At 52.0% G+C, this 27,088-nt stretch overlaps 1 protein-coding gene across 1 annotated transcript in view; it reads right to left on the bottom strand.

Moving 5' to 3' along the window:
• The window catches only part of PLEKHA5 (pleckstrin homology domain containing A5), a 45,402-nt gene that overhangs the window by 7,462 nt on the left and 10,852 nt on the right, over positions 1-27,088 (bottom strand). Inside the window, exons 5-19 of the mRNA XM_066589246.1 lie at positions 26,724-26,796; positions 26,279-26,379; positions 25,821-25,936; positions 23,520-23,999; positions 22,970-23,444; positions 19,969-20,052; positions 18,946-19,062; positions 15,192-15,245; positions 14,808-14,888; positions 12,935-13,000; positions 9,633-9,713; positions 9,409-9,558; positions 6,707-6,808; positions 2,653-2,758; positions 2,395-2,441 (exon numbers count right to left, since the gene is read on the bottom strand). Of these exons, the coding sequence (XP_066445343.1) occupies positions 2,395-2,441; positions 2,653-2,758; positions 6,707-6,808; positions 9,409-9,558; positions 9,633-9,713; positions 12,935-13,000; positions 14,808-14,888; positions 15,192-15,245; positions 18,946-19,062; positions 19,969-20,052; positions 22,970-23,444; positions 23,520-23,999; positions 25,821-25,936; positions 26,279-26,379; positions 26,724-26,796 (2,133 nt within the window). The remainder of the gene's footprint in view (positions 1-2,394; positions 2,442-2,652; positions 2,759-6,706; positions 6,809-9,408; positions 9,559-9,632; positions 9,714-12,934; positions 13,001-14,807; positions 14,889-15,191; positions 15,246-18,945; positions 19,063-19,968; positions 20,053-22,969; positions 23,445-23,519; positions 24,000-25,820; positions 25,937-26,278; positions 26,380-26,723; positions 26,797-27,088) is intronic.

Here is a 27,088-nt window from a genome sequence, read left to right as displayed (position 1 = left end):
AGGACAGGGAGCATGTTATTAGGTGGAGTACGGAAGGGTTTGGTTTAGGAGATATGGTATGCCTCCCTGAAGAGGTGCGTTTTTAGAGCACGCCTGAAGTTTTGCGTGTCAGTGATTGCCCGAATAGTTTTGGGTAGCGCATTCCAGAGGACTCGTGCTGCTCTGGAGAAGTCTTGGAGGCGCGAATGGGAGGTTCTAATTAAAGGGGCACCTAATCTCTTTTCAATAGCGGAGCAGAGGGTGCGGGCTGGGTGGTGGATTGAGATGAGGTATGCAATGTAGGGTGGCGTGGTGCTGTGGAGGGCTTTGTGAATGAGGGTGGCAACTCTGAATTGAATTCTAAATTTGACGGGCAGCCAGTGCAGTGACTGGCACAGGGCAGAGGCGTCCGAGTAGTGGCAGGACAGGAAGATGAGCCTGGCTACCGCATTCAGGATGGATTGGAGAGGGGAGAGTCTAGTGTGGAAGAGGCCGATCAGCAGTGAGTTGCAATAATCGAGCAGAGAGTGGATGAGGGCAACAGTGAGCGTTTTTAGCGCGTCTACAGTGACAAAAAGGGTAGATTATTGCGATTCTCTTGAGGTGTAGGTGAAACGTTCAGGCTGACATAAAGGGTAAATCCGAGGAGTATAACCCCCACTGGAGCAGGGGATGATGGGTACATCTTTCATCATGGACTATAACCCCCACTGGAGCAGGGGATGATGGGTACATCTCTCGAGGAGTATAACCCCCACTGGAGCAGGGGATGGTGGGCACATCTCTCATCGAGGAGTATAACCCTCAATGGAGCGAGGGATGACGGGTACGTCTCTCATCGAGGTGAATAACCCCCACTAGAGCAAGGGATGATAGGTACATCTCTCATCGAGGAGTATAACCCCCACTGGAGCAAGGGATGATGGGTACGTCTCTCATCGAGGAGTATAACCCCCACTGGAGCAGGGGATGATGGGTACGTCTCTCATCGAGGAGTATAACCCCCACTGGAGCAGGGGATGATGGGTACATCTCGCATCGAGGAGTATAAACCCCACTGGAGCAAGGGATGATGGGTACGTCTCTCATCGAGGAGTATAACCCCCACTGGAGCAGGGGATGATGGGTACGTCTCTCATCGAGGAGTATAACCCCCACTGGAGCAGGGGATGATGGGTACATCTCGCATCGAGGAGTATAAACCCCACTGGAGCAAGGGATGATGGGTACGTCTCTCATCGAGGAGTATAAACCCCACTGGAGCAAGGGATGATGGGTACGTCTCTCATCGAGGAGTATAACCCCCGCTGGAGCAAAGGATGATGGGTACGTCTCTCATCGAGGAGTATAACCCCCGCTGGAGCAAGGGATGATGGGTACGTCTCTCATCGAGGAGTATAACCCCCGCTGGAGCAGGGGATGATGGGTATGTCTCTCATCGAGGAGTATAAACCCCACTGGAGCAAGGGATGATGGGTATGTCTCTCATCGAGGAGTATAGCCCCCGCTGGAGCAGGGGATGATGGGTACATCTCGCATCGAGGAGTATAAACCCCACTGGAGCAAGGGATGATGGGTATGTCTCTCATCGAGGAGTATAACCCCCGCTGGAGCAGGGGATGATGGGTACATCTCGCATCGAGGAGTATAAACCCCACTGGAGCAAGGGATGATGGGTACGTCTCTCATCGAGGAGTATAACCCCCGCTGGAGCAAAGGATGATGGGTACGTCTCTCATCGAGGAGTATAACCCCAGCTGGAGCAAGGAATGATGGGTACATCTCTCATCGAGGAGTATAACCCCCACTGGAGCAAGGAAAGATGGGTACGTCTCTCATCGAGGAGTATAACCCCCACTGGAGCAGGGGATGATGGGTACATCTCGCATCGAGGAGTATAAACCCCACTGGAGCAAGGGATGATGGGTACATCTCTCATCGAGGAGTATAACCCCCGCTGGAGCAAAGGATGATGGGTACGTCTCTCATCGAGGAGTATAACCCCAGCTGGAGCAAGGGATGATGGGTACATCTCTCATCGAGGAGTATAACCCCCACTGGAGCAGGGGATGATGGGTACATCTCTCATCGAGGAGTATAACCTCCGCTGGAGCAAAGGATGATGGGTACATCTCTCATCGAGGAGTATAACCCCCGCTGGAGCAAGGGATGATGGGTAAGTCTCTCATCGTGGAGTATAACCACCGCTGGAGCAAAGGATGATGGGTACGTCACTTATCGAGGAGTATAACCCCCACTGGAGCAAGGGATGATGGGTACGTCTCTCATCGAGGAGTATAACCCCCGCTTGGGCAAGGCATGATGGGTAGTCTCTTAATGAGGAGTATAACCCCCACTGGAGCAGGGGATGATGGGTACGTCTCATCAAGGAGAGATTACTGGGGCGTCACTCACCTGGTCGGGGCTCCTCCCTGTTGACGGCAGCTTGGGGTCAGAGGCACCTGGAAAATAGCAAACAACACTAATGGCTGTGGAATCCGGCACTGCTTGCTGTTATCAGCCTCCGTCGAGACGCACAATCATCTCTTGCCTCACTAGAGGTATACACTATGTGCTAACGTTCGCCATGCTTTACTCTGTTCCCTACTAAGTGCTGTGTAGGAGGAGGAGGAGGCTGTGGTCCCTCCAGGTGGTGAGGACCCCGGCTCTCACCTGTGTCCGGCCGCTGCTGCTTGTGTTTATTAAGTCCCTCCATCACGTCCTGAATCCTCCAGATCTCCTTCTGCATCTGCGCTCGCTGGATCCCGGCCGCCTCTGTCTGCAAAGAGAGCGCAACATCAGCTACACAACACGCATCACCGCAGTCATGTTACACAGTGGCGTGCTTTCCCACAGCCGAGAAACTTGCCCAAAATTTGTGTGTTGCGGGACACACCAACATAAACGCAATTCTTTTGAACAGACTCACATACACGAATCGCAGCACGTCATCCCAGCTCGCGCTTCACGGAAAGCAGAGCCAAGTGTCATCAATGGGACATTTAACTCCTGGCATGAAATTGATGGGACTCACTTCAATCTGCTACCACATGAGCCGATGGGGATTTCACAGATGCAAGAAGCTTTTGGCTGAAAAATTGCCTGGCATTGCAAGTACATGGCACATTTATGAGCACTCACCGGTATGTAGGTAGCTTAACACTTTGCAATCCAATTTTGGATTCAGGGTTTCCTAGGGGCTCTCTCTTTCTGCCATTATACAATGGCACCATCTGCTGGCTAGAGCCAGTACTGCGGTATGGGACATGCTGGAGAGGCCGCCGACAACAGAGCAGCCAGTAATATACAGTAAGAATACCCTGCCGGACATCTTCCGACATCGGAGCTGTACAGGCTTCAATCAGAATGTCTTCAGACGTCAGACAGTGGATTGGAAAGGGTTACGGTCGGACTCACATGACCTGATTGGGTTCCGCATGCAGAAGACTGGATCGTAAAGGCTCCTCGCGTTTTGTATTAGTGTAGGGACTCACTAATGGTGTCATTAATAGGTTGCTGTTCTGCATGCTGGACTACATGTATCAGAAGGTCTGACACTTTGTATCTACTCTGTGCAGGAGTCTATGCCCAACAGCCACCTCTCTCTATATTAGGAGGTTGTGTGAGTGGCTGTCTTATCGGTGTCCTCCACAGGTGTAACTGGCTTCCTTATTTGGCAGTTTGGCTGCCTGCATGCTGAGGTGGCGCACATATTTGTCCTCCTGTATCTGTAAGTATATGGCCGTTTTCAGTGATTGCCTATGTAATGTAACTACACACAGCTATACCGCCCATCATCCACAGTGCAGGGGGAAAGTAAGTGAAACCCTATGTAATATAATTAATACATAGCTGTACCACCCATCATCCACAGTGCAGGAGGAAAGTAAGTGAATCCCTATGTAATGTAAGTAATTACACACAGCTATACCGCCCATCATCCACAGTGCAGGGAGAAAAGTAAGTGACCCTCTATGTAATGTAACTAATTACACACAGCTGTATCACCCATCATCCACAGTGCAGGGGGAAAGTAAGTGAAACCCTATGTAATGTAATTAATACATAGCTGTACCGCCCATCATCCACAGTGCAGGAGGAAAGTAAGTGACCAGGGATCAGCCGCAGCACAGCAGTGGAAATTAAGGACCTGTGATGACGTTAGTCATGCTCCGCCCCTGATCACACGACAGTGACGCTCAACCCGAGTGATTGACTTACATGCTCCACCGCTGATCACAATGGTGACGCTCACCCCGAGTTGACTTGCATGCTCCGCCCCTTATCCCATGATGGTGACGTCAGCAAAAGTCCTGCATCCCTGTGCAGATTGCAGGCGGACTACAGACCCCCAGCGACCTCAGTTGCTATGGAATACTAACGAACATCTAGTCGGACAGCAGCAGTGTGTGTGTACAGGACCAGTGATCTGTCAGTCATATGATCATGGGCGGAGCATGCAACTCCCTCACTGAGGATAAAGGACCTTTGATGACATCAGCGTTATGTAATCAGGGGTAAAGCATCTAAGTCACTCACGGACGGACAGGTTGTCGTTAGCTTGAATAGTAATTATTAGGAAATTGTAGTACCAGTGTTTTTGGTGGCGCAATGCGCCACACAGCTGTGCTGCATGCACATCACACACACACCTCTGCTACATACATTGTTCATCCCATACAACAGGGATCAGAAGCAGCAGAGCCATGGAAATGAAGGACCTGTGATGATGTCACTTATGCACCGCCCCTCGTCACATGATGATAACGCATATCCCGAGTGAATGATTTACATGCTCCACTGCTGATCACACAACAGTAACGTCATCAATGGTCCTGCTTCCTTGTGCAGGTTACAAGTGGACTACAGACCCCCTGTGCCTTCAGTTCCTATGGAATACTAATAAACACCTAGCCGGACAGCAGTCGTGGGCATACAGGACCTGTGATGTCACGGTCATGTGATCAGGGGCAAAGCATGTAACTACCTCACTGGGGATGAAGGACCTTTGAAGACATCACTGCCATGTGATCAGGGGTGGAGCATGTAAGTCACTAACAATCCCACCCACGGACGGACAGGTTGTCGTTCATAGTTCGTTTACATAGGAGCTCACTTACTTTCCTACTTGCACTATGGATGATGGGTGGTATGTGATCTAGGGTGATCCGAAAATCGTCAAACATTTTGGTGTGTCGGTCTAACACCCTTCAGCTTCCAGGATAATCTGGGTGACCAGACAGCTATAACTCTGCTATTCCGAGCTTCCACAGAAATCACCTACATTGCTTCCCCCCATTGCCTTGGAAGTGTTTATGTCCCACGGCTGGAGGAGCAAATGTCCTTCTCATACAAACAAGGCGGCAGTGACGAGAATGTGATAATTTGTATATGACCCTGGCTCTCTTCTGAAGCAAGAGACAGGAGGCTGACAAATCGGCACTAGAGATAGATCATAGGTAAAATCCATAATGGGGATTATAGATCACCAAAACGTTCCAGCGCAACAGCGATTATATTGTCACAAATCGGGAGGGCGCTGTGCAGTTAACATATCCACTCCTGTCGTTATGCGACCCTCAGAACCCACTTAACAGCCTATATGCGTAGTAGTTCACCAGCTGCACATCGTGTTTGGTACCCACAGATAGCTGGGGGTATGATATGCAGCATAGCAGCTATAACTTTATCATGGGAGTGCCTCCTGGGGAAATGTGGCCCAAAAATAAAATTAGGTTTCCATCGAAGTGGGCTACACATACATTCAACACACCACTCGGTGATGTCGAAAGCAGGCCGGAGGTGTGGTCCGAGGAGACCTTAAAGCAGAGGGGTTCCCTCTCCCATGTGTTCGACCTCAGACATTTGCTTCAGTGAAGGGCTGCTCGTTGTTCCTGTGACTCCGCACTACCAGCACTTTGATTGATCTCCAGCCTGGTATCTTTCTAGTATTTTATGCCTGTTTATTTTTAGTACTGTGTGTGTATGTCTGTATACCCTTATACTCCTGTGTAACAACCTTTCTGTATATTTCTTGTGTATATATTTGCACTGCTAGTCTTTTTCAGAATAAACCTGTAATTTATTAGTTGACCTTGTCCATTTTAAAATGATCCATTCTCCGAAACGATTGTGATGGTAATTCAATCTGGTGTCCAGCTCGCCTGAGAATAAGCTGGTGGTGGCAGCGTGTACAAGCGGCATTGTGGAGTGCGTTAGGCAGCATCAGGGGGCGATTTGTGCTTTTGTGCTGCAGTGAAAAATCGGACGCAATGGTTAGAGCGATCGTCTCTCCCCTCCCTATCCGTGAAATAGTACAGCTGTGCGTTGTTAGTTACATTACATAGGTGGTCACTTACTTTCCTCCTGTACTGTTGATGAAGGGCAGTACAGCTATGTGTTATATTAGTTACATTACATAGCGGGTCACTTACTTTCCTCTGGCTGTGGGTTATTAATTACATTGTTTCTGTCTTTAAATGTGACTTGGATACATTGTATTAGTGATCAGTGAGACGGTACAGGGAATTCCAGAGCGCTGATGGTTGCAGCGCTGAGTACAGACTGCTGGCTGATATACACGGGCGTCTCCTGATGGCTAACGAGCTGCTGTGAAGTTCTAGAGTTGAGGGCAGTCACATGCTCTCGCTCTGCAGTTCCCTGGTTGTAGCCAGGTGTGCCATCTTGCTTTTCGGTGGGTGTCCTGCTGATGAGAATCTGCTCTTACCTGAACCTCGCCTAGTCTCTCTAGGCGCTCCCGCATCTGGTTTCTCGCTGCAGTGACATCTCGCTCTAACTGGTCGTATTCTCTCCACGATCTTTCTAATTCCTGCATTAGAAAAAAGATCTGTGCGTTAGAGGCAATGAGTGGGTGGCGAGGTCCAGGTCCTGCAGCGTCCACTACAACCCTGCTTTGTGTAATGTAATGTAATCCCATTACAGAACACAGAGGTGTTTGGGGGGGGGGGGGGGGGGGAAGAGTTCATAACGGATTTAGACATTGGACTGGTGGCAGCAACACATCTCACAAAAGATGGGGCAGGGCCGTATCTGCCGTTGCGTAGCATCCCCTCTTCTGGGAAGTGAGACCAATTGCTGGAGTTTTGGGATGTTGTCCCATTCTTGTCTGATGTAGGATTCTCGGACGTCTTTACCAAATTTTTCATTCCATAATGCGCCGAATGTTTCCTATTGGTGGAAGGTCCTGACTTCTCTTCCGGGCAGCCATGCTGTTGTGATGGATGCAGTATGTAGTGGAAGGTCCGAACTGCAGGCGGCTGGTGTAGTCCCCGGACTCTTCTTCTGGGCATCATCCCCTATGACTGTTATTCTGGTGACCAAGCACCTCTGACCACATAACAGTCCTCCATTCTGCCTCGGTACATTGTAAATGATCTTTGACCCAAAGTCGTCGCCGGCGCCTCTTCTCTGCATGATACAGCTGTAATTTGTATTTGCGGATTGCACGGAGAACCACGTTCACAGACAGTGATTTCCTTTTATTTTGATTATTTATTAAATATTTTCAAAAATAAAAACATTTTGCAGCTCCCCTCTCCAATCTCTCTTTAATCCCAGCTGAAACCTAATCTCCACAGAAATCAGTGCCGCTGTTCGTATATCAATCAAGTCCAAATCTCAGCGACATAGTAGTCTGTGTCTTCTCTGGATCTCGTATACCACCACATCAGGTCCAGAATAGTCCAACCATGAAGATAGGACCATAAGACAGTAAAAGGCACAAACACCCAGCAGTCATGTCACACATCTTCTGGAAGCTTCTATTCATGGTTTTAGTATTGTACAGTATCTGGTAACACTACCACCAGTCATGATGCGCAGACCTCCGAGTCAGGGGATCAATAGGCTGGACACCATCGCAGCCAGTACAGTAGTCATGCTTAGATCCTGGGCAAGGTTGATACAGAGGCCACCAGAAGCAGGTCCAATGTCCCTCATTTTGATCCCTCTTGCGCCATCACAAAGAGCTGCAGAGTACCAAGTAGGGAAGATGCCGTCCACGTCTCACTGCCTGGAAAGCTGCTTGCCGTTTCTGCACCTCGGCTGAAAAGTCTGGGAAGAAAGTAAGTCTAAGTCTCGTGTCTCGAGCCTCATGTAATAGAATGTCACCATCTTTAAAGTGCAGAAGTTTGGTTCAGATTGGTGCGGCGGAGCCCCTGGCAGACGTGTTGGCATTCGGTGAGCTTGCTCCACTGCATATAATGGTGTCAGGGAGTCCCTGCTTAAAAGATTTACTAGCCATGTTTCATAATATGTCAGAAGGTTAGAGCCCTCTGCTCGCTCAGGTGGTCCCGCTACTCGCACATTATTGCGCCGTGATCGGTTCCTTAAGTCATTAAGCTTGTTAGACAATTTCTCAGTTACTTCTTCACAGCTGCGCACATTCCCCATCTCCTCTCACACCTCCGCTGCAGTGGGCGTTCTAATGTTTTCTGTAGAGCATGTCCAGTGAAGCCCACTTTATGCAGCTGACTCGCAAACGCAGAGAACCGATTGCGACGCAGTGTTACATCGCTAATAGCAGAGTAAGTGTCCTCTGGCATGGCATCTGTGGATTTACTGCAGCCTCATGTGCTCCTACCTGCCGCAGGTACTAGGTCCTCCATCAGTGATCGCTCATATACTCACCCCTCTCCACCGCTGAAGGCTTGGAGTATTATTAGTGGAGTGTCTGCGTTGCAGCGGTGTTCTTGTTGCACTCAGCTTTGCCTGAAGAGGCAGTGGCCCCATCTTAAATGTCCCAGTCTCCTCTCTGTTGTGTTGTAGACTGATCTTTCCTGTGTGCCATGGCTAAATTGCACAGTGCTGGTCCCCACCATGCCAGGGAGCTCCACCACATATGTGGCAGCTTGCAGCAGGCAACAAATGCCCAGGATAGCTGTCTGGAGCTCTGACATACAAGACCAGGCTCCGCCCCATCCAGAAAATAATTTCAGGAATATTCCTGTGCCCTGCAGTGATTGGCAGTCCAGAATCCTGTCTGTATATAATGTAGCGCCGCCTAAGGGCCCATAGATCTCCAGCATGCAGTACTGTTGGCCTTGTACCTTCTGCACATGAATCTCTCCAGGGTCTTCTGATGATATCATGTTCTGTAGATGGGGGATATTCAGTGTCTTCACAGTTACGTTGAGGAACATTTTTCTGAAATGGTTTCACAATTTTTGGACACAGTTTTTCACAGGATTGGTGACCTCCGACCATCTTTACTTCTGAGAGACTCGGCCTCTCTAACATGCCCAATTTACGCAGTCATGTGACTTAAACTGCTAGAGGGTCAATGTGCTTCTATCAGTAGTACCTCTTACTTTTACAGCCTTTTGTCAGATGTGTTGCTGTCATTCACAGCAGGCACAGCAGAGATGTGCAAGCAGGAAAAAATATAAGTGATGGGAGAGCAGTCCCTACCGTCGTGGCCCGGGACACCTCTCGGCAGGTACTGAGCAGGCCGCTCTGCAGCTCGTCCCTCTGCAGCACGACACTCTGGATGGTGGTCGGGTTTTCTGCATTCATCTCGATCTCTTGACTGGCGGAGAGCAGAGCTTGTTCCAGCGTGTACTGAAGGCACAGAACGAGTCAGTGATTTAGGTGGACAGGCAGAAAGCGGGGTCAACCACTGGGGGCGCTCTTACCTTCTCCTTATGTAGCTGCTGCAGCTTCTGCTCCAGGGCCTGCACCGCTTTGTCTTGCTCACATAATCTGCTCAACTGAGACTGGGGAAACAGAGAAGCAGTCAGTCAGCAGGTGCCACCAGCCGGCAAGGAAAGAGAGAAGCAGTCAGCAGGTGCCACCAGCCGGCAAGGAAAGAGAGAAGCAGTCAGCAGGTGCCACCAGCCGGCAAGGAAAGAGAGAAGCAGTCAGTCAGCAGGTGCCACCAGCCGGCAAGGAAAGAGAGAAGCAGTCAGTCAGCAGGTGCCACCAGCCGGCAAGGAAACACAGGAGCAGTAAGTCAGCAGGTGCCACCAGAACAAGCTGGGAATCAGAAAAGCAGTCAGTAAGCAGGTACTGCTGACCCGCTGGGAACAAGAGGAGCAGTCAGTCAGCAGGTGTCGCCGGCCCGCTGGGAACCAGAGGAACAGTCAGTCAGCAGGTGCCGCCAGCCAGCAAGAAAACAGAGGAGCAGGCAGCCAGCAGGTGCCAACAGCCGGTGAGGAACCAGGAGAGCAGTCAGTCAGCAGGTGCAACCAGCCCGCTGGGAACCACAGGAGCAGTTAAGTCAGCAGGTGCCACCAGAACCAGCTGGGAACTAGAGAAGCAGTCAGACAGCAGGTGCCACCAGAACCAGCTGGGAACCAGAGAAGCAGTCAGACAGCAGGTGCTGCTGACCCGCTGGGAACAAGAGGAGCAGTCAGTCAGCAGGTGCCGACAGCCGGTGGGGAATCAGAGAAGCAGTCATCCAGCAGGTGCCGCCGGCCCGCTAGGAACCAGAGGAGCAGGTAGTCAGCAGGTGCCACCGGTCCCAGGAAAAATAGAGGAGCAGGCAGTCAGCAGGTGCCGCCGGCCTGCTGGGAACCAGAGGAGCAGTCAGTCAGCAGGTGCCGCTAGCCCGCTGGGAACCAGAGGAGCAGTCAGCCAGCAGGTGCCGCCGGCCCGCTAGGAACCAGAGGAGCAGGCAGTCAGCAGGTGCCACCGGTCCCAGGAAAAATAGAGGAGCAGTCAGTCAGCAGGTGTCACCAGTCCCGGGGGAAACAGGAGCAGTCAGTAAGCAGTCCCCACTAGTCCCAGGGGAAACAGAGGAGTAGTCAGTCAGCAGGTGCCACCAGTCCCAGGGGAAACAGAGGAGCAATCAGTCAGCAGGTGCCACCAGTCCCAGGGGAAACAGAGGAGCAGTCAGTCAGCAGGTGCCACCGGTCCAAGGGAAAACAAAGAAGCAGTCAGTCAGCAGGTGCCACCGGTCCCAGGGGAAAAAACAAAGCAGTCAGTCAGCAGGTGCCACGAGTCCCAGGGGAAACAGAGGAGCAGTAAGTCAGCAGGTGCCACCGGTCCAAGGGAAAACAGAGGAGCAGTCAGTCAGCAGGTGCCACCGGTCCCAGGGGAAAAAACAAAGCAGTCAGTCAGCAGGTGCCACGAGTCCCAGGGGAAACAGAGGAGCAGTCAGTCAGCAGGTGCCACCGGTCCAAGGGAAAACAGAGGAGCAGTCAGTCAGCAGGTGCCACCGGTCCCAGGGGAAAAAACAAAGCAGTCAATCAGCAGGTGTCGCCAGCCCGCGGGGAATAAGAAGAGCAGTCAGTCAGAAGGTGCCGACAGCCCGCGGGGAATAAGAAGAGCAGTCAGTCAGCAGGTGCCGCCAGCCTGAGAGAAATCAGAGGATTGGTCAGTCAGCAGGAGAAGTCAGCCAGTGGGGAATCAGAGGAGCAGTCAGTCAGCAGGTGCCACCAGCCGGCGGGGAAACAGAGGAGCAGTCAGTCAGCAGAGAGGACTCCACTGGGCACAGTGCAAATTGCAGGAATGTCAGAAAGCAAAAATCATCTCCGATAATGCAGTCCGAGATGCAGCAGCAGCTTCACCACAATCTGCTCATCAGAGTCACAAAGGATACAGAACTAACAAAGGGCAGGAGCGGTGCAGCTGAGCGTCTTGGGCCACGTCCTGGATTTGAAACTTTATACACAAAAACATCTAAAACTTTCTAGTAGACTTTGCGTTACAATTCCTCACTTAAGATCTGCTTCCTGTAAGTGACTGGGAATATTCATTTTCATCCTGACCCGGACCTACTCACACAGCTGAGGGTTTATTACATTGTATTAATCTAGACAATCTGTGAGATAAACAGCCTGGATCCCGGACTGATACATGGTAACAACTAGGATAGCAGAGCAATCTGTGCTGTACTAAACTCACCCAGGATTCTCTACACTGCAACAAACCTGCAGCCTTGTGAGTAGAAGTAGATCAGGATAGGCTTTCAGCCTGTATTGTTGCATTAATTGACAGCAAGCAGAGTTATTGAAAATGTAAAGTCTATTAGGACCTGAAAGGCGATGCAATTTGAACGAATCAGAAATCGGAGTCAAAATCCGTCACAGAAATGTCAACAACCTCCGATATGCAGATGACCCCACCCTGCTAGCAGAAAGTGAAAGGGACCTGGAATACCTTATCCAACGAGTGCAAAAGGAAAATGAAGGCATGGGACTGGACCTCAACAGCAAGAAAGCGAAAGTCATGACCACGGTAAGCAATGGTACAGTGAACATAAAGATTAACAATGAAGAAGTTGAGAAGGTCCAAGATTTCATCTTCCTTGGATTCAAAATCGACTGCAACAGGCAATCTGGACCGGAGATCAAGAGGCGGATTACACTTGGTAGGATTGCAATAGAAGGAATGGAAAAGATCTGGAAAAGCTAGGATATTAGCATTGCAACAAACACCAGACTGGTCAATGCAATCGACATATGGTTGCAAGAGTTGGAAGCTCAGGAAAACAGACAGAAGAATTGATGCGTTTGAACTCTGGCGCTGGTGGAGAATGCTACGGATGCCTTGGACCGCCATGACAACGAACAAGGTGGTGTTAGATCGCGTCAAACCAAAAATATCACTAAGTGATGTGCGCTAACTCACTGGAAACAGTATTGATGCTTGGCAGGGTCAGTAGGAAGAGAAGATCAGGACGACAAAGAACAAGATGGCGAGATACAATCAAGGCCACCATCAACATGTCAGTCGCCGAACTGAAAGAAGCGGTGAAAGACAGGAATGCGTGCAGAACATTGATCCATGGAGTGACTGAAGGTCGGATAGGACTGAACAGTCCATTCTATAAATTCATATTACATCCTGGGGTCACATGAGCAAAGAGAAGCGGCCGGTAATAATAATAATAATCTTTATTTATATAGCGCCAACATATTCCGCAGCGCAGGTGCAGAGTTGTCGCTCCTGCGCAGCCTGTAGGATGATTAAAGTTGGTGGTCTTGTTACTCACGTCGATGTCCAGCTCTTCAGTCCGGTGTTTATACGCCACCGCCGTCCTGCAGTCATCCTGAGTCATCTGAGAAGCAAACAACACCGTTACACCACAGATAATTATGTCCAGTCCCCATGGCGTGAAAATGGTGGCCGGTGGCACAAACACTGGAGCAGATGATGACCCACATGGACCACTGAGCGCCTCCCCCACGTCATCATACAGAACAGATGATTGTGTGACATCCCCCGGAGACTCTCACAGTCCAGGTGTCGGGGTGGTGCCAAGCACTAGATGGACTGCAAGCTCCTAGGACTAGCTCTGTCCCAGCCTACACTAGATGTTCAGCTTCTACCTCATCGCCTGACTTTAGGGTGCAATGACCCCCAAAGCCCCTGCAGTCTACGAACAGTGATATAAACGAAGATGCTCCACCATACACAAATCTGATAAATGGTGCGACAAGACGACACACAGAGCTACAGGGAAACCCAAATGGCCCAGAGCGTCTCCAATGAGTGCTGCATACATAAGACGACGGATATATGGATTCCAACCAAGACAGAGGTGGGCACTGACCAAATATCATCGCCTGTCTGTCCCCACGACAACACTTCCTACTCCAGAGCTCCAGCAATTCAGTGTTATTATAGGGACTCACGGCAACAACCTAAAACCAGACACTGCAGTTACTGGTTATATGAGGCCTACGATAGCTCTGAGCGGCTGACAGGAAGTGTTATCATGGGGGACAGAAAATCCAGCATCGTCTCACGTTATTCATCCCCTGCAGAATCCGCACATCCCTTCATGTCACGCTGCCCCCAAAGACTGATCCTGACCCCCGTCTCTGCCGGCTGATAGGATGTCTGGAGTAATCATATGGAAGGAGTGAACGATGGACGTCTGGACAAGGCTGAGGTCCCCCAAAACTAGTGCACAGAAGGGAGGGGGTCATGAAGAGCTCACCACACAACCAAGCACAGCGGGAGAACACGACATCACTGAGCGAGGGACTCCACATATAACGTAGCAGGGGGTGGAGACTTTGCATATGACGGCACTGAGGGATAAGCATTTTACACATGACGTTGCAGGGGGTGGGGACGTAGCATATGACGTCACTGTGGGAGTAGCATTTTACATTTATGGTTGCAAGGGGTGGAGACTTTTCGTATGTTGTCACTGTGGGAGAGAGTATTTTACAAATGCTGTTGCAGGGGGTGGAGACTTTGCATATGATGTCACGGTGGGAGGGGCATTTTACAAATGCTGCTGCAGGGGGTGGAGACTTTGTATATGACAACACTGTGGGAGGAGCATTTTACATATGGTGTTGCAGGGGTGGAGACTTTGCATATGACGTCACTGTGGGAGTAGCATTTTACATTTATGGTTGCAAGGGGTGGAGACTTTTCGTATGTCGTCACTGTGGGAGAGAGTATTTTACAAATGCTGTTGCAGGGGGTGGAGACTTTGCATATGATGTCACGGTGGGAGGAGCATTTTACATACAACATTGCAGGGGGTGGAGACTGCATATGTCATCACTGTGGGAGGGGCATTTTACAAATGCTGCTGCAGGGGGTGGAGACTTTGTATATGACAACACTGTGGGAGGAGCATTTTGCATATAAAGTTGCAGGGAGTGGAGACTTTGCATAAGACGTCACTGTGGGAGGAGCATTTTATGTATAGCGTTGCAAGGGGTGGAGACTTTGCATATGATATCAATGTGGGAGAAGCATTTTACATATGATGCTGCAGGGGGTGGAGACTTTGCATATGACATCATTGTGGGAGGAACATACAATGTTGCAAGGGGGTGGAGCTTTGTAGATGATGTGGCCGGGGTGAGGATTGCAGATGATGGCATTCTCCACAGGCTTACTTGCTGGTACAGCTGTGGTCTAAGCGCGGAGTTCTCAATCATAGTGTGAACCATGCTGATTAACGGCTCATTGTCTTTCATCTATGTCAAACATGGAGGAGCACAAGGTTTAGTAGATGACAATGCAAAGAGCTACATAACCCATCATCCCCTGACGAGGCTGGCTCAGGGCCCCAAGAGAGGAGGGGGACACACTGTCAGTCACACCTTATTAACTCCACACCAACCACGATTACAGGTGAAGAATTAATAGTTAGAAATGAGATATTATAAAGTCTGAATCTACAGAGCAGAAGCAGACATCAGAATTCAGCTCAGGCGCGAACACTGCTCACAGAACAGAATCTAAATCCTGCAAATACAAAGAAAACATCCAAATCCCACCTGGTGGTCCACATAGACGAGGTTCCTCTGAAGATGATGGGAGAGAATCTCATTCTAGCAGTCGCAGTGGGAGCAGTAAAGAGAGGACAGAGCAAGCGTGAGATCAGACAGTCGACTGCAAGATTAGACAGCACTTAGCAACAAAGTCATCATCTGCACACCAGCAGCGCAACAAACCATGCATATCATCATCTTCACATGGCACATACCACATATCATTTCCTCCTCCACATGGCACATCCTACATATCATCTCCTCCTCCACATGGCAAGTCCTACATATCATCTCCTCCTCCACATGGCAAATCCTACATATCATCTCCTCCTCCACATGGCAAGTCCTACATATCATCATCCTTTCAACGTGGCACGTCTTACACATCATCCTCCTTTCAACGCGGCACGTCTTACACATCATCCTCCTTTCAACGCGGCACGTCTTACACATCATCCTCCTTTCAACGTGGCACGTCTTACACATCATCCTCCTTTCATCGCGGCACGTCTTACACATCATCCTCCTTTCAACGCGGCACGTCTTACACATCATCATCCTTTCAACGCGGCACGTCTTACACATCATCCTCCTTTCAACGCGGCACGTCTTACACATCATCATCCTTTCAACGCGGCACGTCTTACACATCATCCTCCTTTCAACACGGCACGTCTTACACATCATCCTCCTTTCAACGTGGCAAGTCTTACACATCATCCTCCTTTCAACGTGGCAAGTCTTACACATCATCCTCCTTTCAACGCGGCACGTCTTACACATCATCATCCTTTCAACGCGGCACGTCTTACACATCATCCTCCTTTCAACACGGCACGTCTTACACATCATCCTCCTTTCAACGTGGCAAGTCTTACACATCATCCTCCTTTCAACGTGGCAAGTCTTACACATCATCCTCCTTTCAACATGGCAAGTCTTACACATCATCCTCCTTTCAACATGGCAAGTCTTACACATCATCCTCCTTTCAACATGGCAAGTCTTACACATCCTCCTTTCAACATGGCAAGTCTTACACATCATCCTCCTTTCAACGTGGCAAGTCTTACACATCATCCTCCTTTCAACGTGGCAAGTCTTACACATCATCCTTTCAACGCGGCACGTCTTACACATCATCCTCCTTTCAACACGGCACGTCTTACACATCATCCTCCTTTCAACGTGGCACGTCTTACACATCATCCTCCTTTCAACGTGGCAAGTCTTACACATCATCCTCCTTTCAACGTGGCAAGTCTTACACATCATCCTCCTTTCAACGTGGCAAGTCTTACACATCATCCTCCTTTCAACGTGGCAAGTCTTACACATCATCCTCCTTTCAACGTGGCAAGTCTTACACATCATCCTCCTTTCAACGTGGCAAGTCTTACACATCATCCTCCTTTCAACGTGGCACGTCTTACACATCATCCTCCTTTCAACGTGGCACGTCTTACACATCATCCTCCTTTCAACGTGGCAAGTCTTACACATCATCCTCCTTTCAACGTGGCAAGTCTTACACATCATCCTCCTTTCAACGTGGCAAGTCTTACACATCATCCTCCTTTCAACATGGCAAGTCTTACACATCATCCTTTCAACATGGCAAGTCTTACACATCATCCTTTCAACATGGCAAGTCTTACACATCATCCTTTCAACATGGCAAGTCTTACACATCATCCTTTCAACATGGCAAGTCTTACACATCATCCTTTCAACATGGCAAGTCTTACACATCATCCTTTCAACATGGCAAGTCTTACACATCATCCTTTCAACATGGCAAGTCTTACACATCATCCTTTCAACATGGCAAGTCTTACACATCATCCTTTCAACATGGCAAGTCTTACACATCATCCTTTCAACATGGCAAGTCTTACACATCATCCTTTCAACATGGCAAGTCTTACACATCATCCTTTCAACATGGCAAGTCTTACATATCATCATCTTCTCCTTTTCTACATGGCACATCGTACATATCTCCATCATTTGCTACACATTGCACATCCTGCATATCATCATCTCCTCCTCCAGATCGCACATCCTACATATCATCTTCACATGGCACGTATCATCATAATATCCTCCACATGGCCCAACGTACATATGATGTAGGATGTGCCATCATCTCCTCCACATGGCACGCCCTACACATCATCTCTTCCACATGGCACGCCCTACACATCATCTCTTCCACATGGCACGCCCTACACATCATCTCTTCCACATGGCACGCCCTACACATCATCTCCATCCCCTCCTCCCACATGGCACGTCCTACATATCATCATCCCCCTCGTCCCACATGGCATGTCCTACATATTATCAGCCCCCTCCTTCGACATGGCATGGCACATCATCATCATCATCATCTCCACATGGCAAGTCCTACGTATGATCATCATCTTCTTTTCCACATGGCACATCGTACATATCTCAATTATCTGCTACACATGGAACGTCCTACATATCACCATGATCTTCAACACATCGCACGCCCTACATATCACCATCATCTCCTCCTCCATATGGCAAGTCCTACATATCTTCATCATCTCTTCCACATGGCATATACCACATATCATCTCCTCCTCCTCCGCATGGAACGTCATGCATATCATCTCACTCATTATTTCCTCCTCCACATAGCACATCCTACATAGCATCATTATCTCTTACTACACATGGCACATCATCATCATCTCGACATGGCACATCTTTTCATACCATCACCTCTGCATGACACAACATCATTCATTATCGTTATCCACGTCTTACATATATCACCACCATCTCTACATAGCATGGCATGCATGAAGCCATCACCTCCATATGATGCAGCGTACATTGTATCATCTCAGCACTCCATCACTCTGTTGATAGTCACTCAGGTAGATTAAGGTAATATGTAATAGCGCTACAATAAGTTACATGACCACCTAACCCGTGCCAGTGTTAGGATGTAGAGGATGTGCAGAAGTCAGAGATTTCCTTCTGTAGGCCCTGTTATTCATGCTCCGGGATATCATGGATATTTCTTAGAAGCATCTTCTCTCCTTGGTGATGCTGAGGTCCTCTGTCTGCATCTTCTCAGTAGTTTTTTGGGGTTGTTCTCTTGCTGAAGAATGAATTTCCTTATACATGACAGCCAGAGATGTGCTCATCATATTCCACGGTAACGTTAGGACATGATAGGACATGACCTACTGATCACTCGTGTCTTGCTTGTAAACCCTGGTGTGGTAGACGCCCTGCCTCCGGCCACCTCCAGACTCTTCAGTCTATAAAGTTTTCTCCACATCTCAGGAATCCGATTTTTGAAGTCAATTTTCTTAGTAGGAACATCTGTGATTCCTTCACATCCACCATGCAGACAGAAGGGCAGAGGCAACTGGGTTAAGCTCGGATCTCCCACTTTTGGCCGTGTTGGGCACAGCTCTGGGGTCTACCACTTCCTACTCCATTACAAATACAGAATGTGAGGCGGCCACGTATTACTGGCAACTACTGAAGTCTTGGTACAGTGTAGCAGGCACTAACAGCTCGATCCCAGTGATTCGCCAACAAGCAGACTACCCCATTCAATGAACAGAACCGTGGACTCTTAAGCTCCTGTATGTGAACTGCAGGATACATGCCGCCCACCCCAGGAATACATGGGTATTAGTGGTCTGATGCACATAGCTGCTCCCTGCATGCATCAGGGTCTTACGTTATTACCGCAGCGATAAATGCTGACCTTTGGGCTGCACGACTGCTTTAAATGCAGAAGCTGGGTTAACGTGTGTTCCCGGATACTGCTCAGCTCCGCTTGCTGTCTCCGCAGTTTGATTAGTAAGAGTGTTAGCTCCTCAGGCTAGTGCAGCATGAAGAAGGGAAGAGAAGTTAATCTCTGCATCAGTCCTCTCACATGCACGAGAAACACAAACATGTAAAGGCTACAACTACAGACTGCGTCCCACACCCACCACATGAAGAAATAGCCACAGTTATGGGATGTCAGATACTAACTTCCTCTGGGGGGCGCTCAGAGGGAGGTGGAGAGGATGTGCCCCTTCTCTGCTCTCTACAATACACCTTCAGGTCTTAGCATGTAGGGTTCTGTAAGGACCCTCCGCAGCGACCCCAACAAGATGTAAACGACTCATCACATGTTGGAGGAACTGCACACATCTTTCAAAGTACCCCTATTTCTCTATCCTGGGGGGCCGTCCCCCTACTCCCTAATCCTGGTGGACCGTGTGCCTGGCATATCCCCCTACATCTCCATCCTGGGGGGCCGTGTGTCGGGGATGTCCCCCTACGTCTCTATCTTGGGGGCCGTGTATGGAGATGTCCCTCTATTCCTGTATGGAGATGTCCCACTAGTCCTGTATCCTGGGGGGCCGTGTATGGAGATATCCCTCTAGTCTTGTATCCTGGGGGCCGTGTATGGAGATGTCCTTCCAGTTCTCTATCCTGGGGGGCCATGTATGGAGTAGTCTATCTAGTCCTGTATCCTGGGGGGGGGGCATGTATGGAGAGGTCCGTCTAGTTCTCTATCCCGGGGGGCCGGGTATGGAGATATCCCTCTAGTCTTGTATCCTGGGGGCCGTGTATGGAGTAGTCCCTCTAGTTCTCTATCCTGTGTATTGGGGATGTCCCCTTAGTTCTTTGTCTCCGTGTACCTGAGGTACAAGAAGTGATATACATAACCCCAGGCCATGGCACGGTGGCGGAGCGGTGAGTAAACGCTGTTATTAAAGATAAATGCGCCACTCACAGTTTTGCCTTGGAGAGCCTGGGGTGTGATGGGCTGCACAGACAATCCCGCCGCTACCGATCTCCTCTCAGGAGCGAAGCCGTGCTGCTGAAACACAACGTATGCTCGTTACCCTAGCGGCACGCGTACGAGGGGGTGTCGGGTGGCAGGACGGTGGGAGGGGGACACCTTATAGCTTACTGCAGCAATATAATATATACACAGAACTGCCCGGATACAGGAATATTAGAGGGGCAAGAGAGGGATTAAAGAATGAACGCACTGCCATATATGTATTACTCATGAGAAAAAGGGCACCAACATATCCAGGAGGCAGCATCCCCGCGCTCCAGATGCATCACCCCGGGGAAGAGAGAAATATCCCCGCGCTCCATATGCATCACCCCGAGGAAGGGGGGGAACATCCCCACGCTCCAGATGCATCACCCCAGGGAAGGGGGCAACATCCCCGCGCTCCAGATGCATCACCCCAGGGAAGGGGGCAACATCCCCGCGCTCCAGATGCATCACCCCAGGGAAGGGGGCAACATCCCCGCGCTCCAGAGGCATCACCCCAGGGAAGGGGGCAACATCCCCGCGCTCCAGAGGCATCACCCCAGGGAAGGGGGCAACATCCCCGCGCTCCAGAGGCATCACCCCAGGGAAGGGGGCAACATCCCCGCGCTCCAGAGGCATCACCCCAGGGAAGGGGGCAACATCCCCGCGCTCCAGAGGCATCACCCCAGGGAAGGGGGCAACATCCCCGCGCTCCAGAGGCATCACCCCAGGGAAGGGGGCAACATCTCCGCGCTCCAGAGGCATCACCCCAGGGAAGGGGGCAACATCCCCGCGCTCCAGAGGCATCACCCCAGGGAAGGGGGCAACATCCCCGCGCTCCAGAGGCATCACCCCAGGGAAGGGGGCAACATCCCCGCGCTCCAGAGGCATCACCCCAGGGAAGGGGGCAACATCCCCGCGCTCCAGAGGCATCACCCCAGGGAAGGGGGCAACATCCCCGCGCTCCAGAGGCATCACCCCAGGGAAGGGGGCAACATCCCCGCGCTCCAGAGGCATCACCCCAGGGAAGGGGGCAACATCCCCGCGCTCCAGAGGCATCACCCCAGGGAAGGGGGCAACATCCCCGCGCTCCAGAGGCATCAACACAGGGAAGGGGGCAACATCCCCGAGCTCCAGAGGCATCACCCCAGGGAAGGGGGCAACATCCCCGCGCTCCAGAGGCATCACCCCAGGGAAGGTGGCAACATCCCCGCGCTCCAGAGGCATCACTCCAGGGAAGGGGGCAACATCCCCGCGCTCCAGAGGCATCACCCCAGGGAAGGGGGCAACATCCCCGCGCTCCAGATGCATCACCCCGGGGAAGAGAGAAATATCCCCGCGCTCCATATGCATCACCCCGAGGAAGGGGGGAACATCCCCACGCTCCAGATGCATCACCCCAGGGAAGGGGGCAACATCCCCGCGCTCCAGAGGCATCACCCCAGGGAAGGGGGCAACATCCCCGCGCTCCAGAGGCATCACCCCAGGGAAGGGGGCAACATCCCCGCGCTCCAGAGGCATCACCCCAGGGAAGGGGGCAACATCCCCGCGCTCCAGAGGCATCACCCCAGGGAAGGGGGCAACATCCCCGCGCTCCAGAGGCATCACCCCAGGGAAGGGGGCAACATCCCCGCGCTCCAGAGGCATCACCCCAGGGAAGGGGGCAACATCCCCGCGCTCCAGAGGCATCACCCCAGGGAAGGGGGCAACATCCCCGCGCTCCAGAGGCATCACCCCAGGGAAGGGGGCAACATCCCCGCGCTCCAGAGGCATCACCCCAGGGAAGGGGGCAACATCCCCGCGCTCCAGAGGCATCACCCCAGGGAAGGGGGCAACATCCCCGCGCTCCAGAGGCATCACCCCAGGGAAGGGGGCAACATCCCCGCGCTCCAGAGGCATCACCCCAGGGAAGGGGGCAACATCCCCGCGCTCCAGAGGCATCACCCCAGGGAAGGGGGCAACATCCCCGCGCTCCAGAGGCATCACCCCAGGGAAGGGGGCAACATCCCCGCGCTCCAGAGGCATCACCCCAGGGAAGGGGGCAACATCCCCGCGCTCCAGAGGCATCACCCCAGGGAAGGGGGCAACATCCCCGAGCTCCAGAGGCATCACCCCAGGGAAGGGGGCAACATCCCCGCGCTCCAGAGGCATCACCCCAGGGAAGGGGGCAACATCCCCGCGCTCCAGAGGCATCACCCCAGGGAAGGTGGCAACATCCCCGCGCTCCAGAGGCATCACTCCAGGGAAGGGGGCAACATCCCCGCGCTCCAGAGGCATCACCCCAGGGAAGGGGGCAACATCTCCGCGCTCCAGATGCATCACCCCAGGGAAGGGGGCAATATCCCCGCGCTCCAGATGCATCACCCCAGGGAAGGGGGCAACATCCCCGCGCTCCAGATGCATCACCCCAGGGAAGGGGGCAACATCCCCGCGCTCCAGATGCATCACCCCAGGGAAGGGGGCAACATCCCCGCGCTCCAGATGCATCACCCCAGGGAAGGGGGCAACATCCCCGCGCTCCAGATGCATCACCCCGAAGAAGGGGGAAACATCCCTGCTATCAGTGATATTATACAGCAGTGACATCACTGCTCTCCTGATATACACTGATCCGCCCTAACATAACCCCTAAAATTGTGTCCCTCTTAGAGCTGCCTGGACTCGGTGAAACGCGTTGTCAGTCAGTGTGTTCCTGGGATTCTGCTGGATTGACTCCTGATTGATCTCTACCTGAAGGGTCAGCATGGGCAGAGTAGTAGTCAGTCTCACCCCCCACCTCTGTAAGGAGTAGTTACATTCCCCCTAACTTTGATCCTTGACACTCTCTAAGTGCCTTGTATGATTTTCAATGACTATCAGCATGCCGGTGTCCATCTTACCCCTGAGAGACGCCACATAATCAGTGGTCAGTGATCTTTCTAGCATGGCCGACCTAATATACAGGAGATAAGGGGTATGTTCTCACCTTATTGGCCGGCGGCTTCTGTCTGCGCTCTATGGTCAGGTCGCCCTTCTGCACCGGAGAGGACACTTCTGAGCGGTAGGCCCGGTGAGGGGAGTATGTGTGATAGCCGGAGATGGAGCCGTGAGACGGAGACATGGGGATGGAGTGTAGGGCCTGGTCAGAGATATGAACCATGGTCTTGGGGCTGGTCAGAGACGAGTGTCGCCGCAGAGTGCTCTGTCTATTGTAGAACTGTCTCTGCTGCCACTCATACAGCTGCCACATGGTGTCATCCCGCACCGATCGGCGCTTCTCCTCCACTGTGGCCGTTACTGGTACCATTGACCGTTCATACAGCATGCCGGTGGTGCTGCAGACACTCTCCGGTCGGGTCTTGAGATTACGTGGCAGGGTCTTGTACCCCTCGGGGTATCGGGGCACCATCTGAGCCCGGTAGCTGGGCATATTCCGAGGTAACGTCTGATAGGACATGACTCTGTGTACAAAAAGAAATGCATCAGAAGCCAGGAGTCAGCGCAGCGACACAAGAAAATCAGGGAGTCGCACTCACCCGCTGGCGGCGGCTTCCTCCTCCGGACTCTTCTCTCTCTGCGTTCGGATCCACTGCTCCAGCTGTAGCATGGAGTTGGTTCTCTGGATGACTCTATCAGCCTCATCCTGAGGGGACACATAGCCTCTCTGGGGCCCCCTAGCTTCCGACTCCGAGAGGCGACCCAGCCCATCGTGGTCTCTGCTCTCAGGACCGTTGACATGGCTCAGTCTGTACTGCGCAGTGCTCGCTGCCAGGATGTCGTAGTCAGAAAGGCAGGACTGATGCTTGACGCTGCTGATCTTGGTCAGGGGGCGCTCCTGGCCATCTTTCTGGAAGCCGTACTTCTCAGCTTCTCGCGCAGCTTTTTCCTCCCCTCGGGTGATAGTCAGCTCTTTGTTCTTCTGGTTGTTGTTGTTCTCCGGCCGGATCAGTAGTCGGTGGTTCGCCACGTGGTTGATCTCCGGTGGGGGAGGGCCATCGAGTTTGGTGATGTCCGTTCTGGAATGAAACAAGTCAGGCTTATATAACAACCACACTGGAAAGATCACAGACCCCCGTCTGCCCCTCGCTGCAGCCTCAGCACATTGGAAACCGCAGGACGTCTGCGGGAAAAACCTGTGGTCACAGTCCAAAACTAACCCTACGCCAACTGCTGATTCAACAAATATGACCCATCCAACCACAGACGCATCTCTCGGAGCTCGAAATATCCTCCTCGAACCACAAAACGCCCTACAAGACCCATAAACAGTATGCAAAGAGAGCCCCAAAGCGGACCCCTATACACCGTATCCATAGAGAGCGCCCCAGAGTAGACCCCCCCCTACACACCGCATCAACAGAGCCCCAAAGTGGACCTCTATACACCATATCCAAAGAGAGTCCCAGAGCAGGCCCCTTTACACGCATCCACAGAGAGATCGCCAAAGCGGACCTCTACACACCGCATCAACAGAGAGCCCCGAAGCGGACCTCTACACACCATATCCACAGAGAGAGCCCTCCATGCACTGTATCCACAGACACTGCACTGGAGCGGCCACCTATACACCGTATCCATAGAGAAAGCCCCAGGGCGGACCCCTATACACTATATCCAAAGAGAGCGCTGGAGCAGACCCCTATACACCGTATCCAAAGAGAGCGCTGGAGCAGACCCCTATACACCGTATCCAAAGAGAGCGCTGGAGCAGACCCCTATACACCGAACCCAAAGAGAAAGCCCCAGGCGGACCCCTATACACCGTATCCAAAGAGAAAGCGCTGCAGTGGACCTCTATACACCGTATCCAAAAAGAAAGCGCTGGAGTGGACCCCTATACACCGTATTCAAAGAGAAAGCGCTGGAGAGGACCCCTATACACCGAACCCACAGAGAAAGCCCCAGAGCAGACCCCTATATACCGTATCATAGAGAGAGCGCCATAGCGGGCCCCCTTTACCCCGTATCCAGAGAGAGGGACCCAGAGCCAACCCCTATACCCCATTACCACAGAGAGAGCCCCGGAGCGGACACCTATACACCGTAACCACAAAGAAAGCGCCGTAGCGGACCCCTATACACCCTTACCAAATAAAGAACGCTGGAGCGGACACCTATACACCATATCCAAAGAGAGAGCCCTGAAGCAGAACCCTATACACCGTATCCACAGAGATAGCGCCGGAACGGACTACTATACACTGTATTTAAAGAGACTGCGCTGGAGCGGACCCCTATAAACCATATCCAAAGATGGAGCACTGGAACGGACCCCTATACACTGTATCCACAGAGAAAGGCCAGGGGCGAACCGCCATACACCGTATCCACAGAGAAAGGCCAGGGGTGGACAACTATACACCGTAACCACAAAGAAAGCGCCGAAGCGGACCCCTATACACCATTACCAAATAAAGAATGCTGGAGTGGACACCTATGCACCATGTCCAAAGAGAGAGCACTGAAGCGGACCCCTATATACTGTATCCAAAGAGACTGCGCTGGAGCGGACCCCTATAAACCATATCCAAAGATGGAGCACTGGAACAGACCCCTATACACTGTATCCAGAGAGAAAGGCCAGGGGCGAACCGCCATACACCGTATCCACAGAGAAACCCCCGGGTGAACCCCTATACACCACTTGCAAAAAGAGCGCTGGAGTGGACCCCTATACACCGTAACCACAGAGAGGTGGAGCGGACCCCTATACACTATCCACAGAGCTGGAGAGGACCCCTAAACATTGTATCCACAGACAGAGAGCCGGAGCGGACCCTCATACACCATATCCACAGAGAAAGCAGACTACCATCCCCCATGGAGGCTATACACACCGTCTGACAGGCTCGGAGTGTACAAGGGACGCTGCGTTCATCGCCTTCATCCACAACTCCACCTCTTTACTGGTGTCGCAGCAAAAATAGTAGGTCCTCATGTTGGGGTGCGCCGCCTGGTGGAAGGACAGAGAAAGTTCTATCTGTGGAGAGAGAATACACCATGAGCAGGAGGCCGATACATGGGAGCCCTGAAGATGCTACGTATTTGGTCAGACTCCGGAGGTCCCCGGGCTGTTACATAATATAACAGTCACACACTACGCACCATAATAACGTGACGAGGGGGTCTTCCTCCTCAGACTCGGCACTCGTACGGGACCCCAGAGAGAGAAGAAACAAACACTTAGTATATAGAGATATGAATGACAGGACTACTACTCCCACCAGACACAACTGATAGAAACCATCGTCCAGGGAGGTGACAACCACATGACAACCTGGAGACGCTCGCTCACCTTGAAAGCGTAGGCACGGTTAACATGGTCATCTGCAGTCACAGCGGATATCAGAAAACTGGGGAGGAGGATGCTGCCGAGGACACCCTCCTCTTTCTCATCTGGAGGAAGAAGAGTCATTGTCACCCTCAGCTCCAAACTTCCGGACAGTCAGCTGCAGCCCAGCCCCCTCGTTCCCCACCTACAGTCACCCGCAGCACCCCCCCCCCCATACAGTCACCCACAGCACACCCCCCCGTTCCACCACCTACAGTCACCCGCATCACCCCCCCTACAGTCACCCACAGCACCCCCCCCCTCCTGTTCCACCACCTACAGTCATCCGCAGCACCAGACCCCCACCATGTTGCACTCACCTCGAGTCGCACATAGCTAGATCGCTAGTCAAAAATGTAAGATTATCCTACTACATATTTTTGCCGACACACCACCATGGGGAGCTCACCTCTGTAGTAGAAGAGACACAGGTCAGATAACACGAACCAGCGCTTCTTCCATAACTTCATCCCAGAATTTGCCTACAAAAATATCAGATGGTAAAGAAACATACGGGGGCAGGAGGCAGGTGGGGGCTGCTGCAGCCAGGCGGTACCGCGGCAGGAGAAGGAGGAGGCCGACGGGCGGAAGGAGGCCGAGGAGTAGGCAGCCGACGGGCGGAAGGAGGCCGAGGAGTAGGAGGCCGACGGGCGGGAGGCCGAGGAGTAGGAGGCCGACGGGCGGGAGGCCGAGGAGTAGGAGGCCGACGGGCGGGAGGCCGAGGAGTAGGAGGCCGACGGGCGGGAGGCCGAGGAGTAGGAGGCCGACGGGCGA

This window comes from Eleutherodactylus coqui, chromosome 2, assembly GCF_035609145.1.
Source record: "Eleutherodactylus coqui strain aEleCoq1 chromosome 2, aEleCoq1.hap1, whole genome shotgun sequence".
Taxonomy (NCBI): domain Eukaryota; kingdom Metazoa; phylum Chordata; class Amphibia; order Anura; family Eleutherodactylidae; genus Eleutherodactylus; species Eleutherodactylus coqui.
Note: the sequence above shows the minus strand (reverse complement) of the source record. Positions and strands in the feature narration are given on the sequence as shown.